Below are 19975 nucleotides of genomic sequence, written 5' to 3' on the forward strand. Positions count from 1 at the left end.
CAACTGACAATTAAGCCTTCTCTTGAGAATTTATCTCTTGGAAATCCAAAATAAGAATAGCCAATAAAAATGATCCCAGTTTCTATTCTATTTTCTTACTTACCTGGGCCAAGTCAAACATTCCTAAAAATGTAAGGAGTGAAATTTCTTGAAACAGAAACAAAAAGACAAATGGACAAATGGAGTAAGCCCATCCCTTAACAAATACATTGATGAACTTTGAAAAAAGAAACAAGAATTGTTCCATGTAAGGAAATGAGAAAATCAAAAATTCAAAACTTAGTCCATTGGAAATAAATTCAATCTACCAATACAAAACAGCTGTTTTGTATACTTCTGCTACCCTTAACTTTATTAAGCATTAGCTAACATTGCTATAGATTTTTTATAATGAAACCTTCATATTTCATTATACACCCATTGTAATTCCTCATTTGTGTTTGCCAAATACAATAAAACATTTGAAATACGATTCTAAATCATTAAACATAATCTTGAAATCTAATATAATCCAAATTCAAAATAAATCAAATTTATTCAATTCTTTGAAACACTAGGACTGTATTCAGGATTTTGTTAGCTGTATTTATTTCCAAGTGTTTAGATTTTTTTTAGATCTGACAACAGCCAAGACAGAATCATTCTGAAAAATGATTGGACTTAAAGATGTACAAAACTGTAAAATTTTGCAATAGGAAGCTACATGTTCAGTAAGAGTGCTTCCACAGTTTAAATAAAACAACTTTCCCAGTCTGAGCTTGCTCTTCAACACTTTTCCACTGAACCTCAATGCAAGTTTGAGAAAGATCACCTCATGTATAATTAATAAGGTACTTCATTGACCAAATTCAACAATTTCAGAGTTTTATTGTCAACCTCACATTTTTTGACAAAATACTTCATATGATTATACCACTGTCATTTCAACTCTTCTTGACCTTTTTTTGGTTTTGTGTTTTTCTCATCCACTGCAAATCTTAAAGCTGATAAAACGGAAACAAAACTCAGTGAGTCAGCTCCCACTCTGTCCTGTAGCACAAACATAATTTCAACTGCTTATATCATCATTTTACATCCTAAAATCTCATATACTATTACCCGTCCATCTCCGTGGTTCTCTTCTTTCCTCCCATGCCCCTTTACCTCAGTTCCCCCATATCCCGTCACTCCCACTGCACCATTCCTTCCTCTATCTTTTCCTTGTTCCAATGAAAGATCAACAACTTGAAATATTAACTGTTTAATTCTCAATTGAAGCTACCAGACTGAATATTGTCAGAAATGTTCCCAAATCATTAGGATGTTTCCATTCATGTGTAAGCTTAATTGTGACCAATTTGATTTTGAAACAGAAACTAGTGCAATAGATTAGCATATGCCCACTTAAATTACTAATTAAATAAAATTTAGTTTGCTCTTAATATTTTATAGTGATGAGCATTTTCAACATAAAACAAACAAGATGCAATGTATTCTGATTTCATTATCAATTTGAGAAATGTTATAGGATTTCCTTGGGAATTATTGCAATAGCCAGCGAATGAATAGACAATGTAAAAGCTCAAAAGGCAAGGATTACCTGAATCTTCATAAGACTTAGAGCTGGGCTCAAGGGCAGAAGCCAGGTCAAATGATCTCCCTGCAGCACCTGTCTCAGGGCTAAAATGGCAAGAATAAAATAAAATGCTTATTTCTCAATTCTGAGATCCATAATTATTTTGGCTCAAGAAAATAAATACACCAATTAAGTTCATACCAACTTCAGTTCCAAGATAAAACAACCACCATATTGAAGTGACAGTAAGTTTCCTCAGAGGTGAAGAGGAGCATAGAAATATAGAATCTCTACATGTAGAAGCAGTGTGTAGAGAACTTATGTAACAATATCAACGGAGATGAACGTGCATCAGTAAAACTGTGATTTACTGTGGTAAAACAAAGTTATATAATCTTAACAAAGACTGCACTTCTAGATAAATGGAAGTTTCCTTTACTTAGCAAGATTATGGCAATTTTCTGGTAATATTTCAATTATGCTCCCTGGGAAAAAAAAAGTAAAATGCATGAATAGAGTACATATAAAAATTTTAAAAAGTTATAGCAATTGCAAAGAAGCAGAGTTGAGAAAGCACAAAAGGTTAGGAAACTGAAGAAAATGAAAGCACGAATGGTACCCTGTAAAATATTGACAGAAAATAAAACAAAAGCACTAGACACAAAGCTATAAAATGGAGCAGGAACACGCACAAAAGAATGTGCAAAGTAGCAAAAAAGGAAGAACAATGGAAACAAATGTGTTTAAAATGCAGCCTAGACAACAAAAAGTATGTATGAAAAAATTTAAAAATGCAAATTTCTTATATATCTATAATACTTCAAATTACACCAATAACAGGAAAGAAAGTTCATTACAAGAGCCAGATTAAAACAAAAAAGCTGAAACAGAATTTAGAACTTAATGAAAGCAAACCAGGGAGATGATTCTAAAGCAGCATGAGAAAACAGTAATAAAGGACCAATAATTAAATCCTCAGACAGAAAACCTCACGTAATAAAACTAACAATTCATAGGGAATCACACAAACACATTATGATTTTGTTTGGCTTAGCTTGTTTCCTCATCACCTTTAGAATGTATTTCATTCCGGTGTTGCTAATTGCCAGCTGTGATCTAGTGGTAACTAGGCATCACAAAAACTAAATCCACATCAATTATTTTCATCAATAATCTCAGGCAACTGAAGTAAATAATGGCACCTCTCCTTCCAATCTGGCTAAAATGAGCTAACTTAGCACAAACCAAAAACACATCTGTAACTATTTTATATGCAAGTACACAGCGGAAGGTATACTTATCCCATGTTTCTGGGGAATGAACAGAAGAAAAAAAAACTAAAATGTTTCAGCCGCAAACAATAGTTAAAGCTTACAGTAAAACCAGATCAATGACATCATGCACCTTTTTAGTATTAAATTGCACAACCATTCCTTTTTCAATCTCCACATTTCCTTTTCTCCCCCCAAAGGAGCAATGTAAATTATCCAGAACATGTGAAAATGGATAGAATATTATCAACAGAACTGCAAACAATTACATACATAGTACAGTGCATGATCAAATAAATGTATATTTGGATAGTAAGCATTTTCTTCATTTAGCAATGTAGCAGACATAGCACTACATTTGTGTTCCCTTATGTTCTCTTGCCAATGAAGCATCGAAGTACCATCTGTCTTCTAGGTTCAAGATAATTCAGTTCCATTTCCTGACATTAATGAGGTAGAATTTTATGTAACAGAAAATTTACACCTGTTTGTACATAGACTTTGCCAATGTTAATTTACACTAAAAATTTCCTGTGAGCTTAATTAAGCTATGCCAAGTGTTAAAAGCGATTGTACAGTAAGTGATGAACTATTCTCTGCAGATATGTCAGATGCAGTATTGTTGTAATTCTCACAAATCTGATTTTAGAATTACTCAAATCATTATCCTGTCACAGAGTGTACATTAATTAATGAAACTGTTAATTACCTTGAACGCTGTTAAAATACACAGAGTTCATAGTTGAAAAGTGTGGTGCTGGAAAAGCACAGCAGAACAGGCAGAATCTGAGGAGCAGGAGAATTGACATTTCGGACATAAGCCCTTCATCAGGAATGTGGGGGTGGGAAAGGGGGCTGAGAGATAAATAGGAGGGTGGAGGTGAGGTAGCTGGAAAGGTGATAGGTAGATGCAGGTGGGGAGGGATGGTGATAGGTCCAATCCCCAACCTCCTATTTATCTCTCAGCCCCCTTTGCCCTATCCCCACATTCCTGATGAAGGGCTTCTGCCCAAAACATCGAGTCTCCTGCTCCTTGGATGCTGCCTGACCTATTGTGCTATTGCAGTGGCTCACTTTGACTCTGATCTCCAGCATCTGCAGTCCTCACTTCCTCCTAGAGTTTATTAGAGAAACTTGAAGATATTTGATTTGCTAAATGCACATTTGTGAATGAGGAATATAAAAGCATATCTCAAGTGTATTTTTGTTCTATTTCATCCAAATGAATCACTAAACATTCTTGTCATTTTATTTAAATAAGTCAACATACAAGGTATCAAACATTTTGAATTTTCATTGCCAATAATCATTTATTAATCTCTCGTCAGAAGCCAATGTCCTAATGAAAATTATTAAGTAATATTCACTTAATTCAACATACAGTAAATATTGATTGTATACTGAATGATAAGATTACATTAATTTCATCTCTCAAGTCTTACATGCTGTCATAGATAAAGTTGTGTAGTAGTATACATAACCCCGAAACATGCCAAACACAATTTAGTTAAAAATAAAAGCAAAACTGCCAATATATTTGAGTTAAATTTCATAAACATACACTTGAATATACATATTTATGTTCCATCTTCAGATATCTTCCTAATTGCTTCCATTTTTTTTGTTTAAGTTAATACCTATCTTGGTATATATTTTTTTTCCTCCAAATTCTTCCTGATGGACTCCAGATAAATAATTTCAGGATTTTCTTACCCTTGATTGACTTTACCAGTAACAGATCTTACATTCCTACAGGAGCTGTTCGTCTACTAAAGTACTTGTTATGAAGATGCGGGGGAACTATACCTTTTAAGAGAGTGAGAAGCTAGCAGTAACAGCACCAAGTGTTCTCAATAAGACATAATGTAACAGGTGCGCCAGCTACTGGACTAGCCAGTTGCCTGGAAACAATAAAAAGCAGATACGAATTAGGCCAGTCAGTTTAAATTATAATCCGAAAAATACCAAATTCCAGTCAAGTTTGAATTGAGTATATTGACTGTATCGAGAAAGTCAGACAAGCCAGTTACATCACCCAGTTGGACTTAATGCTTGGTTACTGGCAAGTAACTTTATCAGAGATGGCGAAAGAAATGTCTGCGTTTGTAACTCCAAATGGGCTATATCAGTTTAAAATGATGCTCTTTGAAATGAAGAACACATCCGCTACATTCCAAAGACGCATGAACAGAGTTATGACTGGGTTAAGAAACTGTGCAATCTATTTGGACGATGTAGTGATCTTTAGTAAATCCTGGAAAGATCACTTGGTACAGTTGGCAGAGCTCTTTGAACGACTATGAGAAGCAAAACTGGTGATAAACATAAATAAAACAGAATTCATGAAAGGAGAGGTGGCGCTCTTGGAATATAACATTGGTCATGAAAATTCCTTGATGGCCTTCATCTTTGTATTCCTTGGGGTCAACCTTTCATGACCAATCTCGAAGAAAGAGTTGCATTCATTTTTAGGACTCAATGGTTTCTATCGGAAGTTTGTTCCAATCTTTAGTGTAGTGGCACCGTTAACCGATTTGCTGAAGAAGAACACAAAGTTTTGGTGGACAGAACCATGCCAGAAGGCATTCAACCATTTGAAATCAATATTAATCATCAAACCAGTTTTAGCTACATCAAACTTTCCACAACATTTTAAAGTCACCATTGATGCTAGTGACATTGGAGTTGGAGTATTACTTGGACAAGAAGATAAGGATGGGATTGAACTGCCAGTTGGTTACTTTTCAAAGATCAACATCCAACTGAAAAGTAACTATTGAGTTTGGTCCTGGCCTTACAGCATTTTAATATGTATGTCACAAACTATGTGTCAGAGACAGTTGTGTACATTGACCACATTCCGCTTACAAATCTTAGAATGTTTTAAAGATAAGAATATGAGACTATTTCATTGGAGTCTTAATGTTACAGACTTTTACAACTCATACATATTGCGGGTTGGAAGAATGTAACTGCAGATGTGTTATCATGGATTTAACTGATTAAATTTGTTCAGATGAAATTTGTCTTTATTTAATGTTAAATATGTACACTGGTATATGGGAAGAAGTTACGGTGAACTTATATTAAAGTTATCTATATGTTAGGATAATTTGTTTAAAAATTTCAATGGTTCATTTTTTTCTTGGGGGGGGCTAGATGTTATGAAGTTGTAGGTGAACTGTACCTTTAAAGAGAGTTAAAAGCTAGCAGCTACAGCATTAAGTGTTCTCAATAAGACATTATAACATGTGCTCCAGCTACTGCAGTAGATGGTTTCCTGGAAACGGCAAAAAAAAAGATTTGACTTAGGCCAATCAGTTTAAGTTATACCCCGAAAATACCAAATTCCAATCAAGTTTGAATTGAGTATATTGATAATCTTAAAAGCCAATGATACAATCAAATGCTCCGGGGGAAAACTGAACAGTTGGGAGGAGAACTACAAAGTCCCAACATGTGAACAGACTGCTTGAAAAATAGCTCTCTTAAAAGTACCTTTACCGATTAATAACCTGTGACACAAAATCCCTAAGAAGAAGAGGAGAAGACAGAGGAAGATCCAAATAGAAGAACCAAAAGCTGCCTGGTTTTGAGATAAGAGGTTTTGTTTTGTAAATCTTAATTAGGAGTTTTATTGGACTAGTATGATAAAAGGGAAGGTAAAAGGTAAGTTAGAGAAAGAACTTGTGAATAGTTGTTAATTATTCTCGGTTATACTTTAAGAAATAAAGTTGTTAATTTTTATTTTACATAGTTCTTGGCCTATCGATTTTTTGTTTTTACAGAATTACTGCATGGGATAAATCTTTGTGATGCTGGTTTTAAATTAAGCAGGAAGGTTTACCCAGTGTTATAACATACTCGACAACTGCATCCACCATCTTCCCAGTAAAATTATAATCACATTGATAATGAATGGAAAACTACTAGATTCTCACAAATCTATATGAATAACTGTCATCCACAAGGGCTGGAAATCTACTGTCTTCATACAGTCTCATCTATGTGATCACAAAACAATTCTTAAAAAAACTCTTAAATACCCTCCAAAGTAACTTAGCAAACCACTGATACATATCTTGGACATTACCATTGTCCAGTAAACGAGTGGACTAAAACTCCTAACAGTGAAGAGAGATTGGGAAATCAGCATTAAGTAAACTACCCACTTACTCTTTACAAGGTAAGCAGGCAGGAGGCTGGGAGAACACAGCAAGCGAGGCAGCATCAGGAGGTGCAGAAGTCGATTCTTTGTGTGTAACCCTTCTTCAGGGCTAGTGGTGGGTGTGGGGTGAGCTGCAGATAAAGGGGGAGGTGGGGGCAGGGTGGTGAAGTGGAGATAGGTGAAGACAGGTGGAGTGTATCACCTGGTTGGTCAATGGGAAGAATGAATCTGGTTAATGGCAGGGAGCAGTGGCAGGAAGGGGGAGGGGCTAGGAAGGTAATCAGGAGATGGAGAGGGAGGTTATTTGAAATTGGAGAACTTGATGTGGAATCCTCTGGGTACCCAGGCAGAAGATAAAGGTGCTGTTCCCCCAGTAGGCACTGTGGTTTGCTTAGGCAATTCTGGAGGCCAAGGATTGGCATGTTGGAAATTGGGGGAATTGAAATGGGCAGTGACTGAGAGGTCCGGTCAGCCAATGTGAACCCAGCTATGATGCTCGGTGAACCGTTCCCTAAGTTTGGTCTCCCAATGTACAGAAGACCACATCGGGAGCACCTGATACAGTAAACTAGTTTGGAAGAGCGGCAGGTGAACCGCTGTCTCACCTGGAAGGATGGTTTCAGGCCCTGGATGGAGGTGAGGAGGGTGATGCACCAGCAGGCCAGGCCAGTACAAGGTACAGGTCAGGAGTGTGATGGAATAAAGTTATATAGGTGGTTTTATTTTTAAACAAATTTTCTCTTTGCAACTTTATGCAGGGTGTCATATGCTTCTTCTGAATTCTGTAATGTGAGGAGAAATCCATTTCCAGGAACAAAACAAATAGTAACAAAGAACACCGATTTAAGATAGGAGGCAAAAGAACCAAAAAAGGTGAAAAGGAGAGAAATCCTAAGGCATAAAATCAGAATGCTAACATGAAAGGGAATTCCAGGACTCTTTTGCAGACATAGAAGAGTAACAAGGAGGGATGGAACCAATTCGAAATAAAAATAGGGATAAAAAAAAGGGATTCACACAGTGACAGAGGGCATAGATGGGGTTAAAGAAAACATATTTTTGCATCTCTCTCTAACAAGGAAGATGCTGCTGTTAAGGTTGCAATGAAAGAAGGTACTGAAAACATTAGATAGTTTAACTTTTATCAAGAGACATGTATTTAAAATGTTGATTCTGTTTAAAGTTGATTCTGTTTAAAGCTGTTCTCATTGGAGAAGAGAAGGTTTAGGGGAGATCTGATAGAAGTGTATAAGATGATTAGGGGTTTAGATAGGGTAGATACTAAGAACCTTTTACCGCTAATGGAGTCAGGTGTTACTAGGGGACATAGCTTTAAATTAAGGGGTGGTAGGTATAGGACAGATGTTAGGGGTAGATTCTTCACACAGCGGGTTGTGAGTTCATGGAATGCCCTGCCCGTATCAGTGGTGAACTCTCCTTCTTTATGGTCATTTAAGCGGGCATTGGATAGGCATTTGGAAGTTATTGGGCTAGTATAGGTTAGGTAGGATTCGGTCGGCGCAACATCGAGGGCCGAAGGGCCTGTACTGCGCTGTATCCTTCTATGTTCTATGTAGGTCAGGCAGCATCCAAGGAACAGAAAATTCGACGTTTCGGGCAAAAGCCCTTCATCAGGAAAATTAAAGGCACTGGGCTTAATCTTTCATAATTCTTTTGATATGAATATGCAAAAGAGTTGCAAATCTTTTGTCCTTGTTCAAAAGGAGAACGCAAGGATAAATGTGTGAACTATTGATGAGTTAGTATAACCTCAATGAAGTCTTCCATTTTGGGAGGAAGGAGGAGGAGTGAATAAAAGTGATGCCTGGGACAAAATGAACACTATTTGGTGTTTTGGTGTGCACAGATTTGTTAAAAACAATATCTATTTTATTAGCATGGTTGAGTTTTGATGAGGTAACACAGTAATGTAATTTATGAATGATATAAAGAGTTACAAAACGCATTTGACCATGTGTGACATCGAAGCCTTGCCAGCAAAATTTTGGCTCATCGAACAGAAGGAACGATAGCTGTGATTAGAAAGTTGACTAAGTAACAGTTGCTGTGAGGAAGTTTTTCAGATTTGATTATGCTACAGTGTTCCTTTGCAGGGGTAGGAACTGTGATCTCATGTATTATGTCGATATTTTATTTTGCGATTTGGATTTTCCATTAGAGGCAGATGGATGTGGGTCGGTTTCCAAAGGTAGTTTTTGTTTTTGAAATATATCAACTCTAAAACTACATGTGACTTTTAGTCAAGTGCCTAGGAGGACTCTCTGATGTGTTAATGGATAAAACTATTGTACTGTTGAGTTTATGACAGAGTAAATATATCAAAGCTTATTTTGATAGAAGATGCAAAGACATAATTTGGAAAATCAGAAGTTGAATGTATTATAGTCAAATTTGCAGATAATCTTAATGGGCTGAATGGCCTGCTTCTGTGCTTATGTCATGTGCTCATATGTAAGCAAGGGCTGCATCTTATCAGATCCTGAATGACTTCTGCAGTTGATGAAGCTGGCAGAACTATGAAAAAAATCCAGTGATACTTTTCCTCATGTCAGGAAAAGCAAAGTCATATTTTCTGAGGGTGTTCTGGACATTGTGATGTAATTCTTGCTAGAAAGCAGTGGGATGCCTGTTAATGGTGATTATTGCTCATTATCACCCTTATTAACATACAATCGCACCCCATTAATAAGCAAGCTCCTATTCTACCACAGAACCAGATTGAAACTAGACACCGAAAACACAATGTGGAAATCCGAGGGGTGCCTGGCAAACCTAAATCTCCAACTTGAGCATCCAGTGCCAACATTTCAGGGCTCATGCTATGCAGAACAGTTACATTCACCTCATTTTAACAGACCTTGATATTTGACATGTGCCTAACTATCCATGCCCTAATAAGTGAATCAAGATGTGCTACTATGTACTTTTGCAGTTGAATTCTGAACCTTGGAAAGCATGGGCACCTCTGATCGCAATGATGCTTGAACAGGTACCCAGGTCACAGACTGGACCAGACTGCAAGTCAGAGCTGCTTGCATACCCTCTGAGCACCCCTGCCTTACCCTGCTCTGCCTTTCAGGTGCAGATACAAAGTCAGGCAGCCTACTGTGGTTGTCAGCTGTCATTAGTCAAGAAGGGGTTTACATGTTGCTGTGTGACACTATGCTACATCATTGTTACATCTACACATGCTAGCAACTGCCACATAAAACAACTCCATATGCTTCTACCAAATGTGTTAAAGTCGAAGGGGTGGAGTGCTCAGTTATATCAAGGGAGACACTCTTTAGAAAGAATGTCCTAGCACAGATATCAAAGAAATCCTTGGATACATCCAGGGGCTTGAACATGGTCACATAGGCATTTGGGGTGGTCAGGGTCAGGTCCTCCTCTCTTGGGGATGAGGAGCTGCGTGTCGTGTGATCCACCAGGAGAGATTGAGATAGATAGAAAATGGCTAGAACAGCTGCTAGTGCTGGTGTGGTGAAGTGTTCTGAGTGATTGTGATGGATAGCACAGGGTTGTTAGCATAAGGAGAGAGACAGCGAGTGAGAGAGAGGGGCGGAGAAGGGAAGTTGTTTCACACATTCACAAGTATTGCCTTGCTAGGAAGTGGATGTGGTAGCAGAGAGAGAGTGAGAGAGTGAGAGAGTGACACACAGCAGGAAGTCGTGGTGGCACGTACACTTACAGAACAGAAAAGGTCATTGATCTTCTTCCTACATATTCCCCTAGATGGCTGAGACTGCACTGACCTGGGTGGTGAACTTGGATGAGACAAGCAGGGTTTGGTATGTGCCCTCTACTGCCGGTCCTAGGGCAGGTGGACGCCATCCTCATCAGCCTGTTTACCAGGACATCTAGGTCTCTGCTTGCAAAGCAGGGTGCCAATTTCCCCTTTTTGGCAAAAGCCATAAATTGTGCAGGGCAGCTCCAGACTAACTACTCTTGTCTGGGTGCATAACAGCCTTTTAAAGATGGCACCGCCACCGGGGATGATGATTTATTTTGGGATATCCTGGCAGTGGTGAGTGGTACCAGCTATGAAGAGTGGTTGAATTGTGCTAGTACCAGATAAGAGGCATGCCAAAGGGACAGGGCAGGTCATCAGTGAGGTGTGCTATGGGAATGTATAAGTGTTCTAGTTCTGCATACTGAAAGAGAGTCAGAGTTGTATATACTCTTCAATCTAACTCATCCATGTTGACTAGGTTTCCCAAATTAAACTAGTCCCATTTGTCAGAGTTTGGCAAAATCCCTTGAAACATTTCCTATTCATGTACCTATCAAAATGTATTTTAAATTTTGTAATTGTACTTGCATCTTCCACTTCCATTGGCAGTTCATTCCAAACATGAATCACAGTGTGGAAAAAGTTGCCCCTCAGGCTCCTTTTATACGTTTCCCCTCTCATCTTAAAATTATGCTCGAGTTTCATCCTCTCCGACCATAGGGAAAAGACCATTGCTACTGACCTTATGATTTTATAAATGCAAAAATGTCATCCCTCAATCTCATAGGCTCCAGTCAAAAAAGTCCCAGTTTATCCAGCCTGTCCTCTTAAAAGCAATCCCCCCCCCCTCAAAATCCTCCCAGTAACATTCTGCACCTTCTCCACCTTAATAATATTCTTCCTATAGCAATGTGACCAGAACTGCACACTACTCCAACATGGCTGGACCAACATTTGAGGCCATCAAAATGGAGAAAGCTTTGTACCAGCAGACCCGGAAAAGAAGTGTAAAACTGTCTCCACAATCCATAAACAAATAAACTTGGAGAAATTAGCTGACTCAAAAAAACTTGAGTCAGAATAGGTGTGAAATGTTTGGATTAGATATCAGAGGTCAGTTGCAGAGAAGTACATATTGATAAGGTGAGATGTGCAGAAGCAATAATTCTTTAACAGGTAACTCCCCACTGCCACATTGGCAATGCGCCTTGACACCAGGAACTTTGTTAAAAAATGTAGCGAGTTATGTCCAGCATCAGGGTAGGTCTCATTCGACTGTTCACAAGAATCTGCCATATTTCTCACCACAGCCAGTGACATTCAGGACCCTAAAAGATTTTATCTGCAAGTTCTTTAGTATATAAAGAGAGAGAAAAACAGTTTGCGTTCTGTTGTTAAAGAACACCTACAGCCTCGTGTGCATATTGCAGTAACTAGCCAACACATGAAAATATATCATTTGTGTGTGCAATTGATTAATCAAGTCAGATTTCATTTGTCCTGTTCAGTATTACTATCAGCTAGGATCAAGACTGTATTATGACCACTGTTTCTTCACTAAACACTAAGGACCTAGACTTGACGTACACAACACAAATACAAAATTTATATAAGAATGAAAACCTGGAAGGCCTATGAACTATCAGGAAGATACTCATGAACTTCCATTGGAGACAGACAGGTTAGTGAGATGGTATTTCATGCAAGTGCAAAGTCTTACAGTTTGAAACGTAGAACAAAAAGATTGAAGAAAATAACATTTCAATCTAAAGCAGGTGCAGGAGCAGGGGATCTGGGAGAAGATGTGCAGTACTTTTTGAATCAGAGCAGAGTGACAATATGCTTAAAAAGACATGGGGTTCTGGGTGGGTAGCAGCAGAGAGTAGAAAGGCAAGGGAGGTATGGCAAACCTTTATAGCAGAGTACACAAATGAAAAGCAGAATTAAATATATTAAGAGTTGGCCATTCAGTATCTGTAGCCTGTTCTACCATTTAATAGTTGATCCATCTGTGGGTTAATTTCATTTTCTTTCCTATCCTTGGATACCTAACTAACAAAAAAATAAATTATTTTGGCCTTTAAAGTATTCATTGACCCTCTCTTCAATGCTTAGAGGAAGAGAATTCCACACTCATAACCATCAGAAAAAGAAAATCTCACCCATTTCAATGGGCAACCACTTATTTTTAAACTACTCCCCCTCCCCAGTCTGACTCTTGTCCACAAGCGGAAACATTGTTTCAGCATCCTCCCTGTCAAGTCCCCCGAACCCCCGCCCCCTGGACCCGCCCCCCCACCCCCACTCCCCACCCAGGATTTAGTGTTTCAATAAGATGACTTGACATACTTCAAAACTCCAATGGATACAGACCCAACCTGTTGAATGAACTTTCTCCTAACTACTTCAAAAGTAATTCTATCCTTTATTTAATAATGAGACCAAAACTGCACACAGTACTTTCAATGTGGTCTCACCAATACCCTTCATAACTGTGGAAAAATTTTGCTAATTTTACGTTCCACTTAGCGTGAACTAAATGGTAATATTCATTAGTATTCCTGATCACTTGCTGAACCTACATACTAAAATCATTGAGATTCATGTACCGAGCCATCCAATTTCTTCTGTGCCTCAGTTCTGCAAACTTTCTCTATTCAAATAATTTTGCTGTCTTTCTATTCTGTCAACATCTATTTCCAGACACTACATTTTAGGAAAGGCATGAAGGATTTATAGAGGATGCAGAAAAGATTGCAGCAGATGGTTCCAGTTATGATATGCTTCAGTTGCTTGAACAGTTTAGAGGAGTTAGGATTGTTCTCTTTATAAAGAAATTTGAGAGGAGAGGAGACAAATATTCCAAATCAAGATAGGAGTTTAGACAGAGTCTTGGCAGAAGATTGAGAATCAGAGGACATCAGTTTAAGGTGATTGGCAAAGAACTAACAGCAACATAAGGAAAACATGTTTAAAAAAATAACAGAGCAAATGGTTACCATCTGAAATGTCCTGCCATAGAGTGTGGCGGTGAAAAATTCAATTGCAGGTTTCAGAGAATTGGGTAAGTATCTGAAAAGAAAAACAATTGCCACAAGGGCTAGATAATAGGGCCATCTAATCCTCATTTACAGAGAGTGACACAGATACAATGGATAGAATGGCTTCTTTTTGATTTGATTATAACTTCATAATGTCGACTACTTCTCTTCAGTGACCCATAAAAAATAATTACATTTGTAAGATATTAAATTTCTCGTAATAAAAAAAGGAATGCTTCTTCATGGATATTTTTGCTTCTGAATCCAATCACTTATGTAAGTATCTTTCCCTTTTATTAAAGGCATTCAGGCAAAGCACTTTGAAATTCCTGGTTGGTGTCCTCGACAAGGTGATTGCAGCTTCATAAAATCATTGATGCTGGACGCCTGTAGATCTCCTGTCTTAATGGCAGACAAACAGCCATTAGGAAAGTGAAAATCCACATCTCAGAGATTGCTCGATCCTTGTGGGCAGTTTTGAGGTCAGTGCAAATGTAATTGCTTCAGCATTCATTGCATATCCAACAGTACTTTAAACCCCTATAGAGATATTTATCAAATCAAATTCCAATAAAAACAATCCTACAATCATTTGCTGGATTATTCCTTTCAAATGTAATGTACACAGCGATAAAGTTGCAGATTAAGGGTTGTCCTTTCATGCAGTATTTTCAGCCAACATAATTCACTTCCTGTGATCAAGGAATGGCTTAATGCATTTGATGTTGCAAAGATTAAAGGCCCTTGCAACATTCCGGCAATAGAACTGAACACACTTGCTCCAGAAATAATCACACTCCTAACTAAGCTGTTCCATTAGAGTTATAACACTGGCATCGACCCAGAATTGTCATCACTTGCCTGTGAGAACACAGCTTTAACAATACTCCAGAAGCTTGACACTACCTAGGTCAAAGCAGCCCACTTGATTATTACTTTACTCCCTTTAATACCAATAGCCATATTTCTACAAAATTCTCAGCTGGAATTCACAAAGGCTTCTTAGATAGTACCTTTCAAACACAGATGCTACCATCTGGAAGGACAAGGGTAACAGATACATGGGAACACCGCTACTTAAAAGTTACTCCCCAAGTCACTCACCAGCCCAACTCAAACATATTGCTGCCACTTTACTACTAGTCAGCTACTATTGTGGAACCCCCTCCTTAATAACACTGAATGCTTCCCAAGCCAAAGGGACTGCAGCATTTCAAGGTCACCACTGCCTTCTCAAAGGAAATCAGTGATAGGAAAAAAATGCTGGTCCCGTAAGCAAAGCCTATATCCTCGAAATATTGTTTTCTTTTAAAATTTTGGCCATATATTAAATAAAGACATCCATGGTTACTTTGTTCATAAAGATGCTATAAAGCAATTAGCTGTTTTTTCCGTCTGTTATTTACTGATCTACAAGAGTAACTATCAAGGCATCCTTTTCAGCTTCTGGTTAAATCACTTTTGAAGTCCATTAATTTCTTTATATTATTTGGATAGTTTAGCTAATGGGGTAGATTTTTTTAAAATCAGCTGCAGCTAATGTTCCCAACACTTCCATTTAGCCTTTCATAGCTAGGACTGAAAGATGTAAAAACTTTATGGGGTGGGACAATGAGGGGGGAGGGGGGGAGAGTGAGAGTGAGAGTGAGAGTGAGAGTGAGAGTGATTTTGATTTGCACATGCATGGCTTCTGGTACAAAAGCATCAGATTCTGGGATAAACTCTTCCTTGTTGCCAACTTCACAAACGATATGGATCGTTCAATAGTGCATTAGTCTAACTCATCCTTTAAAATAAGGAGTCCAGAACAATCGCCACAATCATTTTCAGGTATTACTGGATTTTCCCATTGGGCTGAAACTACATAGTTAAGCCATAAAGACAAAGGGACTGCATCTTGGGATATTTTACTACAATGAACTGGTGCATAAGCTGTTATTTACTAGTTAAAACAAGCTTAAAGGAAAAACGGTGTTGTATAAAAAAAAACACAAGGCATAACCACTGGTCTCTACTAATCATTTTATTTTCCACTAATAGCATTTGCTGAATCTAAATATATTCAATAAGTATTTTCTTAACTTGCAAACTTTATTTGAAATAATATTCAGCTTTTGTTTAGATATAGGACAAAGTCAACTTTGCAAGATCTCATGTTAGGTTGATGATACTACAGTTGCAAACCACAGGTAAACGTGAACAAAACTCTATAAATATTATGTGTAGCGAGAAATAATTTGACAGCAACTCGAGATACTTAAGTTTCAGATTAAGTGACCACCAGATTTGTTCTTATTATTGTGCACTGCAATGTTTGAGAGAGGAAGGTGAAATATGTAATAAAAACATTTAGCATTTTGATATTTGATTTCTCTCTTTAGGAAGGTTCTACTTAGGAAGAAAAGTCAAGAAAATCTATATGAACGAATTAACTATATTTAACCAGGAAAAACCTTGCTGTGTCACTTTTCAAATCAATTTGACTGATAGATTTAATGTTGAATTCAGCTCCATCAGTAATCTTACTTCCAAGTGGTTAATAAATGACTAGTACTTGGAGCAGGATTTCCTGTAGAAACTTGTATTAGTCTGGTCATCAAAGATATGCTTGGGATTGGTTGGTTAATGCATTCAATCATATTTTTGTACTTGGGAATGTGCCAATTTAATAAGGGCATGTACCCATCATGCTCCAAAGTTTTACAAATTAATCTCCAGTTCTATTAAAATATTAACTAGTTTTTAAAATATTCAAGTTCAAAAGTATATACTTTGAATTGCATAATTATTTGGAAATCAAATGGAGAATTACTTAATTCAAGAGCTTTTATTAAAATATTTTCTCAAAACAAACCAGTTATATATAAATTTGTATACAGTGCATTAATGCTATGTTACAAACATATGCAAAGGCTTCACATTAGGTTTAAACATGTTTCTTTAAATGTAAGTACTCGTGAATCTAACCCTTCTATTTGCAACCAAAATAAAATGTAAGCATTCCTCAATTGCAATTTACCAAGTTCCTATCAAATCATGCCTAACAGTTCCAATTGTGATGCATATTCAGTTTTGGAAAAACTGCACTCAATTTTTAAATCAAAACCATGCCAACAACAAATTAAAAACTCCAAAACAGTCCAGATTTTTATACTTTATGTCGAACAGATATTGCAACAGTATATATTGCACATGAAGAAATGTCAAAAGGAGGAGAACAAAAGCTCAGAAGTAAGAAAGATGAAGTGCTCAGTACAGAAACTGATTGAGACAGAGGATTGAGGAGATGAACTGTTCACAATTATACTCTAGCCAAGTTCAAGTTTTTATATTAAGAGAATGAGCAGATCGTTCATGATGCCAATCACGCAATTTCATATAGCGTGGGCTCTGCAGTTCAGTGATAAGCCTCTCTCTGTGGAAGATAAGAAAGAAAGATGAGAAAATAAAAAGAAATAGCAGAACTATTAAATTAAGAAAAAAACCTTAATATTCCTCATTATTAAAGTTGCAGAAAAGTCAGTTACCACCGCTTTCGGAATAAATGTAGGTTTGATTTAATGCAGATGTACTTTCACACGATTGATGGTTCCATGTTAAATAAATGGCAAAGCTGTTTAACTAAAATGCAGAAGCAAGTCTAGGTCACACGTATGCAAAATTAATCTTTTTTTGCAGGGAGGGACAAATACCTTAAATCTAAAGATGTGCAGGTTAGGTGAATTGGCCATGCTAAATTGCCCAGCATATTCAGGAATATGCAGGTTAGGTGCATTAATCAGGGTAAATGTAGATTAATAGGGTAGGGGGAATGGGTCTGGGTTGGTTACTCTTCGGAGGGTTGGTGTGGAAATGTTGGGCCAAAACGGCCAGTTTCCACAATGCAGGGATTCTATGGCAAATAACTCAGCTGATAGAACATATACATGACAGAGCTGAAATTAAAGCACCTAATAAAACAAATAGCATGATTCGGAATGTAGAAACTTGTATCTTTAGCCTTGAATATGAACCTGGATCAAAATGCGTATGAGTATCTTGAGCATATTTTCTTAAAAGGTTTAGAGTGAGAGCATCATTATTTGGTCCATTGATTTCATACCAGTCACGTGGGTTACAAGCATTAAGTGAGTGAAAAAAAAATCTGTACTCACTTTGAAACACTTTTTAAAAAAAACTGGAGAATAAAAAAAAAGTCTTCCTGCAGTTTCTAGCTCCACATTAAATATAAACTTCCTTAAATCTTCTTCAGGAACCTTATTAATAACTAAGCCACTGAAGACCCCCACACACAACATTGGACAAATGCTCATATCACAGACTCCACTAATCTATACCGGAATTATTTTTCAGCATCTGACACAGCAGAGAATCGAATCTGCATGTAGAAACTTCAAAGTGGTTTGAGCAGGCAGTCAGTGGCTTCAGATGAGCCTTTCATATCAGGGTTTAGTCAAGGTACAGCCACAGTCATTTTCAGTTTACTGCTGCTTGTTTTACAAATGCAAAACAAGACAACCATGAATTGAATTTCTGCAAAATTATAGCAATTATTGCTTTCCAAAACTCTGGTTCATTTTCAGAATATTTCAGAACTACCTTGTTTGATTTATGATTGGGGTATCACTTTGTCCTTCAATTGTACATCATTGGTAGCAATGTATCATATTTACTAATGTGTCCTTTGTATTTTCCTGCTCTTTGACTATGAGGATTTTACAAGTACTAACCACGGAAAGAACTGGGCAGTCAATTTTAAATAAGGTCATTTATTCTACACATGGTGGAACATTTGACTTCATTTGGGAGATAGATCCTTTAGATTAGCTGCCTGAACTCAAAAAAAAAGGAAATTTTACAGCTCTGCAAAATTTTGACATCGAATTAAGTCTAGCAATAAAGAGCAAAAACAATGTTCTTCTAGTTTTTAAATAAGTTGCTAATGTGTTTTTTTTTAAATAGTGTAAAAATAAAGGGAATTTTTGTTAACACAGCAGCTCATGTGGAATGACCTTCCAGAGGAAGTGGTGGATGTGGGAGATAAGTAGAAGTCATCTAGAAGACATTTGCATAAGTACATGAATAAAAAAATGTTTGGAGAGATATGGGCAAGTCGCAGACAGGTGGGACTACTTTATTTTGGGATTATGGACAGCATGGACTGGCTTAACCAATGGATCTGTATTCGAGCTGTATGACTCTAAATTTTAGAAACAAAGGGGGACTAAACATTTGCAATAATTACATAAGAAAAGGAAAAATAAATTTGTTTGTTACTTGTTGCAAGTTTGTAGAAATATTTTTGAGAATGAGTTGACAATTTTACTTCAAGGACTGAAGGAAGAAAGAAAATGCACCACCATTCAGGCCAGTGCACCTACTTTCCAGTTTATCAGAGCACTTGACATGGTCTATAGCTTCAACTTAGCTTGATCATTTGAAAGCTCACAGATGAAAGCAATGTTTTGGTTTGATACCTCAATAATGAATCATCTTCACGCTGATGCTTTTCAAATTCATTCAAAATGCAACGCGAAGACAGACAGATGCCTTTTCACAAAATGAGCAGTAGATGTGATCTATATGGACTTCAGTAAAGTGTTCGACAAGATTCCCCATGGGAGACTGATTAGCAAGGTTAGATCTCAGAATACAGAGAGAAGTAGCCATCTGGATACAGAACTAGCTCAAAGGTAGAAGACAGAGGGTGGTGGTGGAGGGTAGTTTTTCAGACTGGAGGCCTGGGACCAGTTGCGTGCCACAAGAATCGGTACTGAATCCTCCACATTTTGTCATTTACATAATTGATTTGGATGCGAGCATGAGAGGTACAGTTAGTAAGTTTGCAGATGATACCAAAATTGGAGGTGTAGTGGACAGCAAAGAGGGCCAATGGGCTGAGAAGTGACAGATGGAGTTTAATGCAGATAAATGTGAGGTGCTGCATTTTGGGAAAGCAAATCTTAGCAGGACGTATACACTTAATGGTAAGGTCCTAGGGTGGGTTGCTGAACAAAGAGACTTTGGAGTGCAGATTTATAGCTCCTTGAAAGTGGAGTCGCAGGTACATAAAATAGTGAAGGCGGCGTTTGGTATGCTTTCCTTTATTGGTCAGAGTATTGAGTACAGGAGTTGGGAGGTCATGTTGCGGCTGTACAGGACATTGGTTAGGCCACTGTTGGAATA

The 19975-nt window shown here is 37.4% G+C and overlaps 1 protein-coding gene across 5 annotated transcripts in view; it reads right to left on the reverse strand.

The window, feature by feature from the left end:
- pdlim7 (PDZ and LIM domain 7) overlaps positions 1–19975 on the reverse strand; it is a 143571-nt gene that overhangs the window by 28904 nt on the left and 94692 nt on the right. For 4 of the 5 annotated variants that reach the window (XM_060837144.1, XM_060837141.1, XM_060837143.1 and 1 more), the window contains one exon: positions 1580–1659. In XM_060837144.1, coding sequence (XP_060693127.1) covers positions 1580–1659 — 80 coding nt within the window. Of the gene's footprint in view, positions 1–1579; positions 1660–15817; positions 17205–19975 lie in introns of those variants that run through there. The other variant, XM_060837145.1, reaches the window with a different exon arrangement.

The sequence above is a fragment of the Hemiscyllium ocellatum genome, chromosome 16, assembly GCF_020745735.1.
Source record: "Hemiscyllium ocellatum isolate sHemOce1 chromosome 16, sHemOce1.pat.X.cur, whole genome shotgun sequence".
NCBI lineage: Eukaryota > Metazoa > Chordata > Chondrichthyes > Orectolobiformes > Hemiscylliidae > Hemiscyllium > Hemiscyllium ocellatum.